The sequence below is a fragment of the Oenanthe melanoleuca genome, chromosome 3 (assembly GCF_029582105.1).
Source record: "Oenanthe melanoleuca isolate GR-GAL-2019-014 chromosome 3, OMel1.0, whole genome shotgun sequence".
NCBI lineage: Eukaryota > Metazoa > Chordata > Aves > Passeriformes > Muscicapidae > Oenanthe > Oenanthe melanoleuca.
Window position 1 is genome coordinate 98719965 of NC_079336.1, and position 13096 is coordinate 98733060.

The following is a 13096-nucleotide window of genomic DNA, read 5'->3' on the forward strand; positions in this document are numbered from 1 at the left end:
GGCTCTCAGAGGGCGGCTCTCGCCCAGGCCTGCATGAGGCTCTGTTGTGCCCGCAGATGCTGCAGGAGCGCTTCCGCGAGTTCGCCCGCGACACCGGGAACATCGGGCAGGAGCGCGTGGACACCGTGAACCACATGGCCGACGAGCTCATCAACTCCGGCCACTCGGACGCCGCCACCATCGCCGAGTGGAAGGACGGGCTGAACGAGGCCTGGGCCGACCTGCTGGAGCTCATTGACACCAGGACACAGATCCTCGCGGCCTCCTACGAACTGCACAAATTCTACCACGACGCCAAGGAGATCTTAGGGCGCATCCAGGACAAGCATAAGAAACTGCCCGAGGAGCTTGGCAGAGACCAAAACACGGTGGAAACGCTACAGAGAATGCACACGACGTTTGAGCACGATATCCAGGCCCTGGGCACCCAGGTGTGTGGCAGGTGAACTGGGGTGTGGGAGCCTGAGCTGCACAGTTTGCTGCTGCCCTTGGCCCCTCCGTGGCTGGGGGACAGAGTGCTGCAGCTGCTTCCCACGTGCAGTGCTGTGGGAATAGCCTCACCTGCAACCTTTCCTTACCTGTGTCTGCTGCTCTGACATTGCACTTGGTTATCTAAAGTAGCAATCTGTAAGTACACAGGCTTCTGTACATGTTGGCAAATGTTGGATGTTATTCCATTTCCTGTCCTTGGCTCAAGAAGAAATGAGAAAGGCACAGAGCTTGATTGGTTTAAAGTATAAAATATGAATGAATGTATAAGCCTGATTGGCTTTTTGAGGTTTGGTTTTATTTTGGTAGGTCAGTTTAGGTTTTTGTGTTTTTAAAAACACCAAAAAGCCCCAGTCAAATCCTTTGTGCCAGGCACTGTTTATTTTTCCTTTCTGAGAGGCAAAGGCCTACACAGAGGCTTTCTGACTTGGTTATGAACCTGGGAATTCTGAATTAAATATGGCCTTTCCTGGTGCTTCCTAAGAGCAAAAGAGATTTAAAATCCACAGTTCAGGCTAAGATTTTTAAAAGCATCCAAACTGGATCTAAATCTGAATCTTGAAGCCAAGGTGTACCCAGTAGAAAGTGGCAGCTGCTCATACAGCACAGGGGGGATTCTAATCAAAATACAACATTCAGCTGCCACAAGGAGAATTTGGGAAGGGAACAAGTTGCTTAAGGAATGGAGGAATCACAATTGACTGCATTTATCCCAGTAGGTCAGGAAAGAGCTTTTATGGCCCAGCTGCCAGCCTATTCTCAGTCATGTTGCAATTTACACTTAAACAAAGGAGATAGAGCAAGTATTTGATTTTCTGAGTGTTTTACTTTCAGAAGCTGTAGATTTTATACAGAAGATAGGAGACATTCATAAAACATCAATCCCAGTCTCTCAAAAAGGTAATTATAATCAAGACCTAAATGAAGGAATATGTAATCACATCACAGAGCTGTGGGGAAGGCACTTAGGATAAATTCTGGGTGAAACAGCCAGAGCACCAAGGTGGATCATTTTGAGAGAGACATGGTCTCTGTGCCTGTAGCTAGAAGTCTGTTTGATTTGATTTTAAAAAAAATTAGTTATTAGACAAAAGCCAATGGAATGTTTCCTGGCTTGAAAAATATGGAAAACAGTCAAGAATTAGCATTTGCCATCCCAAGACACTGTTTGAAAGGAAAAGATTTCTCATAGTAGAAGGTTCTGAACATTGCCACATTTTCATATTTTCTTCTCTTTGAAGTCATTATCCACATTTTTAAAAAACAACCTCTATCATCTGCAGCAGTGGTTTGGTTACAGAGTTCCCAGGTGCCTTTGTTACTTGGAGAGGCAGGGAATTTGATGATGAAAATGTTCCCCATTTGCCCTGGCATGTAACACTCCCTTTGTTTTGGCAGCAGTTCAGGCAGTGACAAACCTTTGCTATTTTTTGGGGTCCCTACAGTGTTCTTTGCCTTCCTAACAGCGCTTTCTAGCCTGGACAGACCAAATCCATTTGCAGTGACTTTAGAAAGCCCCTCAAGTGGTGAATGAGCAGACAAGTGTCCCTGGAGCTGTGACTCACAGAGCACTGATGGCTCTGTCTCCCCCACCCCGCAGGTGCGGCAGCTGCAGGAAGATGCAGCACGCCTCCAGGCTGCCTACGCTGGGGACAAGGCTGATGACATCCAGAAGAGGGAGAACGAGGTCCTGGAGGCGTGGAAGGCACTGCTGGATGCCTGTGAGGGCCGCAGGGTGAGGCTGGTGGACACAGGAGACAAATTCCGCTTCTTCAGCATGGTGCGGGATCTCATGCTCTGGATGGAGGATGTTATCCGGCAGATAGAGGCCCAGGAAAAGCCAAGGTAAGGCAGGGCATCCCTGGGGAGCACCTGGGGTCAGTGCCACTGACAGTGCCTTTCAGAGCCTGGAGCTGCAGCCTCCTGCTCCTGTGGGTGGCTGCTGGAATAACTGCCATGGAGAACTGTACCCAAAGAGATCTGGTCTCACACCGGGGTTATTTGATCTCTGATTCAGGCCACAGTGGTGCTGCTCCTGAGCTACAAAGACAATCTAGGAATCCATTTTTTCCTCACTGAGTTGTGGGTCAGTGTGCAAATGTAGCAGCTGTTAAATCTGAAATCTGTGTTTCTGATCCCTTTAGGGATGTTTCATCTGTGGAACTCCTCATGAACAATCACCAGGGGATCAAAGCAGAAATTGATGCCCGAAATGACAGCTTCACTACGTGCATTGAGCTTGGCAAGTCTCTGCTGGCCAGGAAACACTACGCATCTGAGGAGGTACTGTGCTCCCTGCAGACAGCCATGGGCTCCTGGGGGTTCCTTCTAGGGGACAAACCTGCCCTGTGTCACCCACACAGGAATCATGACAAGTGTCACCTCAGGGACTCTGCACTCCTGTGCTGTTGGGAAATCAGGGTATAGCTTCACTCCAGCAATTCATGGTGGGTAACAGAGGTGACCTCGAGATTTAAAGTGTGGTTTTCAGCCCAGAAAATGCAAAGCTGCTGCATTCCATTCTGCAGAGAATGGCTCTGGGGTGGGAAGGTGTCTTCCTTGAGCAAGGGCAGAGCTCCCTGAGCTGTGAGACAGCCTGAACTTGCTGCAGGGGAAATGGAATGTGTGCAGAGGCTGCTAGAGCAGTGAGCAGGAAAATGTTTGTTGTGTAGGGACTAAATTCAAGAAATATTAAGAGAACTGTATCCAACTCTCTAAAGCCTTGATTTATTTTCTGAGATGTCTAGGCCAGAGGATAGATAGAGGTTTAGATCTTGTTTCTCCTGCCTCCCTTTGGGGAAGGGAGGATAACCAAACATTGTGTGGCACTTCCTTCTCAGGAAGGGGAGACCTTCTGCTGAGCAGCACATTTTGCATTATTCCCTGGAAAAGGGCAGAAGATTCAGTGCCTGATTGCACTATTTACATTTGTTTGCCCATTACACCCTTTTATCAAATACTCTGGGTGCTGTAGCTTTTCACAGACACTGAATGCCTATGTAAATGTGATATTTTAATGGAAATGTCACATTTATTTATACTTTGAAGAGAAAAGCAGCTGTTGTTTGCCCGGTGAAGTCACTTCCTGAGGAACTCTTGCAGTGTCTGTCAGTGCAGGGTTGGGGGGAGCTGCTGCCTGGTGCTTGTGTAACAGCCCTGCTCTCTTCTCTCCACCCAGATCAAGGAAAAGCTGCTGCAGCTGACAGAAAAGAGAAAAGAAATGATTGACAAATGGGAAGACAGATGGGAGTGGCTGAGACTGAGTAAGGACACCCTCGGATTTCTTTTGGGCTGGGCCATGTCTAACTTTCTTCATTGTGCCTTTCTGAGCATTGAAAAAAACCTGCAGCTCCTCACTTTTCTGTTACAGTGCTTGGAAGTGTGTTTGTGCTGGAATAGCTGCAAGGTTCACACATGTTGGTTGTTAAATAATAAAGGATTTGAAACCAAGAAACCTGCACCAAAGGTCTTGCTCTATATGATCAAATTTGGAGCTCGGTGCAGCAGCTCTACTGTATCTGCAGGTGTCACATTCCAATTTCCATGCTGAAATTAGTAGGTTACAGCAGATTAGAACAAAAGAACCACAGTAAACTTGCAAAATGGAGCTTGTATTTTTCCTTAAAGCAAAGCCAACAGGAGAAATGTCTTTATTTTCAGTGCCCAGTTTCACTGAGCTTAGCTAAGGGGAGCACTCAGCCAAGTGCATGTGCTTTGTCCCCTGAGCTGGGTTTAGGTAAATCCCAAAGCTGCCTGGGGACTCCACGATGCTCTTTGTGACATGACTGGCACTGACACCTGTGCTCTCTGTGCTCAGTTTTGGAGGTGCACCAGTTCTCCAGAGATGCCAGCGTGGCTGAGGCCTGGCTGCTGGGACAGGAGCCCTACCTGTCCAGCCGTGAGATAGGGCAGAGCGTGGACGAGGTGGAGAAACTAATCAAGAGGCACGAGGCGTTTGAGAAATCCGCAGCCACCTGGGACGAGAGGTTTGCAGCTCTGGAGAGACTGACCACGGTGAGTGGCTGACCCTCCTGCCATTCCATGACTCCCACATCACCAACCTGACCTCTGTTTGTTGGCTGGTTCCTGATCCACCTCAGCCAGCCACACAGAGCCTGAAGTTTCCTGTTTCAAACCATGCTAAAAAACCCTCTCTGGTTCGTTTGAACTCAACAACCTGCAAGGAAAAGGCTTAAATGATAAATGACCTCAAGAGTCAGCAGGAGATTTCAGAGCTGAGCAGTTTGCTCCAACTCTCTGCTGTACTGATTGGCCAGTTATTTTTGGTTAAAGATGACAGTGCTGGTATGGGGGCAGTGACAGTGATGTTTGTTGTGTTGTGACCACTCCAGTGCAAGGCTGTGTTGTCCCACAGGAAGACACAATGAGCCAAAAAAACCCCAAACTCCAATTTGAACACAGCTGCAATGTCAGTTATTAATGCTTGGAGAGCATTTACCATCTTTGGACATTTGGCTTTAGACACTACAGTTGAAGTGGCCTGGGTTTTCACACACACTGAGTGTCACAGCTGCAGACAAAAGGAACTGGAGTTTCTCAGCATCTTCACAAATCAGGCTGGTTTTATGGAGATGGGCAATTTCAGGGATTCAGATGGGAAACATTTTATTTCTGTGTTTGGCAAGCACACAAGAAGATGCCATTTTGGATATTTTAGTACCTTGGGTTGTTTTCTTGTTTGTCCAGGTTTTGTTCTAATAAAATGAGTTGGAAAATAGACATGGCCAGTGGTGGGCTGCTGTCAGAGGGTCTGATGCTGATGCCCTCCCTGACAAATTCAGTGCCACAAATGCTTTTAAAGACTGATGCCTTCCAATTTTATCCCCATTCATTTTAACTTCAGTGATGTTTCAGAAACACATACAGAGTTGTTAATTTCTAGACCACCCCATGAAAAATGAGCAGTGTTTTTAATTAGAAAATGTTTCTTTTCACAGCTGGAACTGCTGGAAGTGCGTCGGCAGCAGGAGGAGGAGGAGCGGAAGAGGCAGCCGCCCACTCCGGAGCCCAAGGTTGCAGAGGATGGAGACTCCCAGCAGCAATGGTGAGCTGGGCCCTGCACTTCCCTCGGGGAACCCTCGGGCTGAAAATGTGCTCTAAGAGGAGAGGAGGTTCTGGGGGTTTGTAACATGACCCTTGTTAGAAGACTTGGTGGTTTATGGAGACAGGACCTCTCCCAAAACCCTGAATTCTCTGGAAGTTTCCATTTTCCAGTTGTCATTGCAGAGGCACCCCTGGCCCAAAAGTGGGAATGCTGCTTTTGTCCCCTGGGCCTTGAATTGCAGTTTCTGAGCAATCTTGGCTTTTTTCTTTGATGAGCATCATTTACAGATTTTAAGCCATGTCCATGAAACACTGGCATTTATGAAATTGTTTATGTGATGGGGGGAGGTTTATTTGTAAGGTAAGTGTCAGTAAAGTCTGGTTAAATCTCATTTCACCCTGGATTTATTCAGTCAGGCCTGAGGATTTTAGGATCATGCTTGAATTTCTAAAATTAATATTCAGTTAAGAAAATCTCATTTTGTTGAACAAGATGGGTGGCTTCCAAGAACCTTACACAATTTCTTTTGTTTTTCCTCTCTCCAACAGGGATGGGACAAAAGGAGAGCAGGTTTCCCAAAACGGTTTGCCCTCAGACCAGGAATCTCCACGGGTTAGTTACCGCTCCCAAACCTACCAAAACTACAAAAACTTTATTAGCAGAAGGACAGCCAATGACCGCTCGTGGTCAGGACTGTGAGCCACAGAATCACTTGCAGCAACAGAAACCTTTTTTCAGTATGGTTTACTGGTACTGGTTTCATCTTTTGGCTTCAGATTTCCCTGCTGCTTTTCTCTTCCTTCCCATCAGTTGACTTTTATTTAATTAGCAGCCCCTTGGACATATATTTGCTTCACTTTAATCTTTGTTTATTTGAATCTCCCCACTGACACTCAGTTGCTTTAAGGTGACACATTTATTTCATGTTATTTACTGTGAGTTTTTCATGTCGCTAATAGTATTAAGATTTTCCAGCGAAAGCGTCCTTTATATGAGTAATTGAGATGTAATGAGATTACATCCTAATGAAGAAGAGCACTAGGACCTGACAGGTATGACGCATCGAGTTATACTAACAGGTCTCAGCACGGCAACTTTATTAAATCAGCTGCATTAGCAAGAGTTATGTACCAGGCCAAAGATAATCCACATGAGTGAGCTGGGCAGGAAGGGCCTGGAGGGGGGAGTGTGGCTGTGGGCAAATAAAAGCCTTAAGGTTAGTTTGTATAACATTCCATGCAGAATGGACTCATTGACTGCAGAGGCAAATAAACGTGAAATAAACCATTCAAAACCAGTATCTAGATTTATCTGGGGGGTTAGTCCTCATGCAGAGTTGTGATCTTGCTGTGTTGGGGCCCCGTTTGGCCTTGGTCCTGGCCAGCTGGCACTGTAGCAATTTGATTTCTGGGCACCAGAGAGGCAGGGGTGTAAATGAGAGCAGGGTGTAGCCCCTGGGGAGAGGAGGTGATGCTTTGTTTTATAAAGTAAATAAAATACACCATCTAAGATCCCAGCTCTTCATTTTACATAGGTGCAGGCAGAATGCTCCATGCCTTACTTGCTCCTTGGCAGGGAGTGTCCCAGGGGAGTCAGGGTGCATGCCAAGAATCCTCACTGCAGCCATGACAATGCCAGTGAATGTCTCTGGAGTTAATGAACACAGGAGCTGGATCTGGCCCCCCTCCCCACCCCCTTCCTAGAGAGCCTCCTTGTATCAGTTAATGTTTGAGTGAAAGGACACTTCTCTTTGTTGCTGAACCTGGCTCTCTGGGGTCACATTCAGTACAGGAAGGGCTCCTGGCAGGCTGGGATCTGTGGATATCAGGGCTTTTACAGTGCTGGACAGCAAACACAAGTCCCAGCTGAGGGCTCTGGCAGGAAATGCCTTTCAGCATAAATTTGCCTTTAAGAAGCCCATCCTAGTTAGGTCTGAGTCTGCACACAGACTCTGCCAATGCTCCACAGTACACAGCAGTTCCACCTTTCTCTTTCTTTGGAAATAAAACCTTTTGGTTCTTCTTTAGTGTTCAGTCCATAGTGAGCTGTTGTACATTCTCATGTTTGTAAATTCTCTACAGTTGCGGCAAGGAATGTCAGGTGATCTTCAAGCACATCCCAGATAATCATCTTGTTGGTTAGCACAGCCTTATACATCACCTGTCTGCTTCTTTTGAAATTTTATTTTATTGCCATGCTACATAATGCATTTCCACTTTCATCTTTGCCATCTGCACTTCAGTCTCCCATGAGAACCTCCGAGCTCAGTTTGTTGAGTCCTGTGTTGCAGTACCTTGGGTGTACAGAGCTATGTCAGTGAGGCACAAAATGTGCTGCTGTTGGTCAGAATTTTGGCTTCTGACAACTGGCTGAGCAGTGCAGCTGGATTGTTCTGTGTGGGCTGAGCTTGTGAACTGAGAGTAGTGATTGAAAGGATGTGCTTCAGTAACTGTACTTCTGTCTTTCCACTTCATGATGCATGTTTTTGTTTTTTTTTTTCTTTTGTCAGGATAACAACATATAGCTTCTTAATGCTTTTTAAAAATTCCATATGAATTTATGGGGATGCTCTGGTGGCTGCCCTGTGCCTCTTGAAGTGTGCCACTTCCCAGGGCAGGATAGTTGTAGCTTCAGACTCTACCATCTGCAGAGCCTTCACATGTATTCTGGTGAAAAAGTAGTCTGTAGAAGGAATTTATAGAGATAGATTTTTTTAATTTTTTTTAATTTGTATTAGTACACTTACATAAAAATTCCACTTCTATGACAATGAAGAAAAACTAAGTCATTGATTAAGGTCATAATTTCAAGCACTAGAAGAATAGGATTTCACCTATTCATTGCAGCCTGTGGGTCTGGCTAAAGGCATTAGGAAGGTCCTTTTGGCAGAACAATCTAGAGGTTGGCATCTGTTTGCATCTGAGCCAGGCACATCATCTGGTTCTTCAGCTGTGGGGCAGAGCCTTGAGTGGGTGAACCGAGCAGATGTTGCTTCAAGCACTGCGAGATCCGAAGGGGCGCCTCTGTCATTGTCACCACCTGTCTTGTTGCATGTCCCAGTCCTGCTTTAAAGATATCCAGAGTAGCCTGTAGCCACTAAAGCACTTCCAACTAACCCCTCAGGCCCATGGAGGACTGTACCACGTAGAGGAGAGCTGTTGTGTTGTAACAGGGGTTTGCTGTTGCTGTTTGTCCCCGTGGCGTTTCTCCGCATGCCCCACGCATGTTTCATAAAGTGTGTCCAGCTCCTGTTTGTTCTCCGTTTTCATGACACATCCTTCGCAGAGCTGTCCATGATTCATTGTGCTTGTTTTCTGTTAATTGTAGATAACACCTGAAAGGAAATAAAAACTGAAAGAGCGTCAGAAAAGCTTTTCATAGCCCTTTTACAACCAGTAGAATTTGATGTAGAAGGCGCAGGTCTGATGATGTAATTAAAATCAGCAGTTACCTTTCAAAGCCACAGGGTTGCAGCACTGAATTCCATATTATTTCCCATAAAATATGTTGAGCAGCTGTGTGGTGGCTGCTGGTTTGGAACTGGTCTGGTTTACCTCAGATTAGGGGTTCTAGGTACCCCCAAATCAGTCCTATTTTCACATCAGGCTGGTACTGCTCCAGCAAATGTGCTGCTTTCTGTGTCAGTGCAGGGGCCAGGTATGTCTGTGGAGACGAGTTCCTGTGGGCTGTGTGATTCCTCAGTGTGGTCAGAGCTGTCAGGTCCCTCAGACAGGGCTCCAGCCAGCAGCAAAGCAGAGTTTGAGGTTCAGGAGCTGTCACTGGGCAGAAAGGTGTGCAAGGGGCTCTCCTTGTTCTTGAAGGGGTCTGTTAGCCTGGGTGGTTGACACTGGTGATGAATGGTGACTCAGGGGTTGTTCATCCCACCACCTGTGTTCTGGCAGTGTTTGGATAATCTTCAACCTCATCTATTTACTCTCTCCCCTGTGACATTTTTGTTGCACTTTGAGATTTGGGTAGTAGTGAGGGTTGATGGCTTAGGTTGATGCTAATTGTGAAGGAGCAGTGTGAGGCTGTGTGTCTTTAGGGACAGGGTAAACCAGATCTGACTGAAGTGCAGTGTGAGCTGTGATTCTCTCCCTGTTTGAGGGTGTAGTGTCTGTGCTCTGGAGGTTCAGGTTGCTAAAGGCAGTTAACCAATCCTTCCCATGTTCAGAGGGAGCTGACACTCAGATCTCTGTAGGCCAATGGTGAGGTTCAAGGTGTGAGGCACAATAATGGATACTGGGCAGGTGTAAGAAGTTCTAGCAAATGGTGGCAAAATTGAGTTTGTTGCATAATAATTCGGCTGCTTTTGATTTGTCCAGGCCATGTGCAGAAGTGGGAATGTCTAATTATTGTGCCATTCACAAAAACCTGCTTGTCTGCATAAAACCAGTCCAGAATGTTTGTAATCTACTAGAGCATTAGCAGCACTGAGCTTTAGTAACGTGCTAATAATAATACTACACACTGGTTGTGTAACTCCTGAGCTGCTACCAACGGCTCTACACGTCAAAGTAATGGTACAAGAAAAAAAAAACTGGGACCAAGCTGCATTTCAAAAGCTTATAGCCATTAGGATTCCAATTTAAATGATTTTTGGATGAATGGCTCCTGAAGACGTCGCCAGCTTGACCAGTGAGAGCTGCTGGAAACACGGCTGCTCTCTAGGCTTTCGATCCCAGTGCGCCAGGCAACGCGACCAACAAAGCAAGTGATGGGCAAGGCCTTGGTTCTGTCTTTGTTTGGGGGTAAATAGCTGTGTGATGCTGTGTGACTGTGGTGGTTTTCAGTTCCTTTAACCAAAATCCAATCCACCTAATAACGCCAGTCTGAACCAGACCTCGATCAATTGACACGTGACCTCATTCCCCTCGTCTTTACGATCCAATACCCTAACTGGGATGGTGGAGATGCATGGTGTAATCTCTCTAATTTCTGCATGTTTTGATTTTGTTGTGTCACTAGGGGAACGGGGAAAGTGGGAAAGGAGCTTTTACAGAAACAAATCGATTGCACACATTTTTGTAAATGCTCCTGGGCGATTGTGACATCTTTCTCTGCTGACTCATAGTTAATTCCTTTTATGGACCTTTAATGCCCCAGTAATGCCATAAATGTACTTAAGGTGGCTGATGTGTATAACTTCTACTGTTCTTCTAGGTTTGCAGAAAGTGTGATTGTTACTGTTCCAAACATTTGAGTACTTAGCAACAGAATTGAATGCTCTCATTCTAGGAATAACAATATATAAAATAATTGACCAGCAGAGCAAAGCACAGTAAAATTCACACTGATGTTCAGCTGCTTTTATTTTCCCATCTCTCCACTATAAAATGGGTACTAATCCATTCCTACCTTCTAATTTCCTTGGCCTCCTGTGTCTCCATGGAGTGCGAGAAAGAACTTACTGGCCTGTGTCATTGTCCAGGCAAAGTTTATACACAGCCACGTTGTGCAGGGAGACAGATTAACTGCAGAATGCCTCGGTGCTGGGGGCTCTGGCTGAACGTGTTCTCTGCTGTTCCTAGGTGGCAGAAACTGCAGAAACCAACGAAATGGTCAATGGAGCTGCAGAGCAGAGGACGAGTTCCAAAGAGTCCAGTCCCGTTCCCTCCCCGACGTCAGAGCGCAAAGCCAAGAGCGGCGTTCAGGCGCAGACTGCTGCCACCCTCCCAGCCAAAACGCAGGAGATCCCCTCGGCCCAGATGGAGGGCTTCTTACACCGCAAGCACGAGTGGGAGACACACAGCAAGAAAGCCTCCAGCAGGTACAGTGCTGCACACAGCATCTCCAGCCTGCTCCCAGGCACCTCCCAGCCTCCTGTGGCTGCAGGGCTGGGCAGCATGTGGGGAAATGCAGTCCGAAGATATTTGGTACAAATGGCAGCGTTAGCCACATTTGTCAGGTGGGAAACTGAGGCAGAGAGGTACCACAGCTTTCCCACTGCACGATGGGTTTGTGGCAGTAGTGGGATTTGATTCCAGATCTCTCAAGTTGTATGTTACTACAAGAAAAGAAAAGCACGTAGGTGTGAGACTAGAAATGTTCATATTCTTCTGACATTTTCTATTTGCACATTACCACTTTCCACCTCCTCTGTAATCTGTTCAGCATGAACAGAGGACGATTGGTGTGCCATAGTCAATTCCATTACCAAGGAATGTCCTGCACGTCTCAAACAGGCAGAACTTTGAGATTTGTCTGCACTGAAAAAGCCAGCTGGGGTCCTTTGTGACCTGAGAGAGCTCCCAAAACCAGATTTATGACTTGGCTGACAAGGGAAATGTTCACAGGAAGTGCTGAGCTGCAGCAGCATCTGTGGGATTTGGTGGGAGCCAAGCACTTGGCAGAGCTGAGATCTCAAGTGAGTACAGCAGTACCAGGATTTTTGTGCCACTGGAGTTGTTCACACCAGACAACACCTTTGAGGCAGTGACAGCCACCAGTACTAGTGTCTGGGTATTCTTATTTCCAGTAATTGTCAGTTTTTCACAGTTCTATTAGAGACTGAGGTGGAGATGCCACTAAGAGTATTTGAGTCAATCAAGGATTTCACACGCAGTCCATTCCATTCATCAGTTTGCAGCACAGTGAGAATTCCTTCTACAACAGGGCACTGCCATTAAAAGGTCAATCATTTTCTGTCTCAAGAATGCAAAGTACCCACTCTGCCAGACAGTCCTCCCACTGTGAGGACAGGCTGATGTGCTGTCCCAGGCAGCTCTGGGAATCTCGGTTCCCTTTGGCTTTTGTCTTCAAGCTGTGCTTCCATGAAAGAATTCCCTGTCTGCAGTTCATGGGACAGCATAAGCTGCATTCACATCCTCATACTGAACCAATCTCCATTAACTTACAGAGGGAATTACATTTGGTTTCTCCAGTTCTGCAGGTGGGAGCATTGGGTTTATAACTGCTCTTGTTTCCCATGTCCCAAAGGTCATGGCACAATGTGTACTGTGTCATCAACAACCAAGAGATGGGTTTCTACAAGGACTCAAAAGCTGCTGCTTCTGGCATCCCTTACCACAACGAGATCCCCGTCAGCTTGAAGGACGCAGTGTGCGAAGTAGCGGTGGATTACAAAAAGAAGAAGCATGTGTTCAAGCTCAGGTAAGCCTGGCCAGGGCTCTGCCCCTGGGGAAAGCCATGGTGGGTGTGCTCAGCCCAGGAGCTGACCAGGAGTGTGAACTGCAGCACCTGCTTTTCTCAGCAGCACTGAGTTGTGGTCTGTTCATCAGAGCAGTGTGACAGTAATCAGAGCACTTTCAGCTGGGACTAGACCAGGTCTGTGTGCCTGCAGCTAGGGGCCTGCATTTCACAGTGCTGCATTTTTCAGCCACTCCCTCTGGCACTGATGGAGAGCAGTGACTGTGGTTCTGCTCTTTTCCAAATCAAGCCTCTTGTTTAATTTTTTCAGTATCAATTTGGGAGACTACTGAAGACATCTCACATTTTCACATTTCATTTCACATAAATATGTGAAAGACCTGTTGCTCAAAGGTTGAAAAACAGGCTTTTCTTTGGGAAACTCTTTGAACA

General features: G+C 46.6%; 1 protein-coding gene across 6 annotated transcripts in view; it reads left to right on the plus strand.

Annotated features, from left to right (window-relative positions):
• SPTBN1 (spectrin beta, non-erythrocytic 1) overlaps nt 1-13096 on the plus strand; it is a 112467-nt gene that overhangs the window by 96468 nt on the left and 2903 nt on the right. For all 6 annotated transcript variants that reach the window (XM_056487311.1, XM_056487315.1, XM_056487313.1 and 3 more), the window contains 9 exons: nt 57-431; nt 2090-2334; nt 2634-2772; nt 3668-3752; nt 4307-4503; nt 5448-5554; nt 6103-6166; nt 11086-11324; nt 12494-12667. In XM_056487311.1, coding sequence (XP_056343286.1) covers nt 57-431; nt 2090-2334; nt 2634-2772; nt 3668-3752; nt 4307-4503; nt 5448-5554; nt 6103-6166; nt 11086-11324; nt 12494-12667 — 1625 coding nt within the window. The remainder of the gene's footprint in view (nt 1-56; nt 432-2089; nt 2335-2633; nt 2773-3667; nt 3753-4306; nt 4504-5447; nt 5555-6102; nt 6167-11085; nt 11325-12493; nt 12668-13096) is intronic.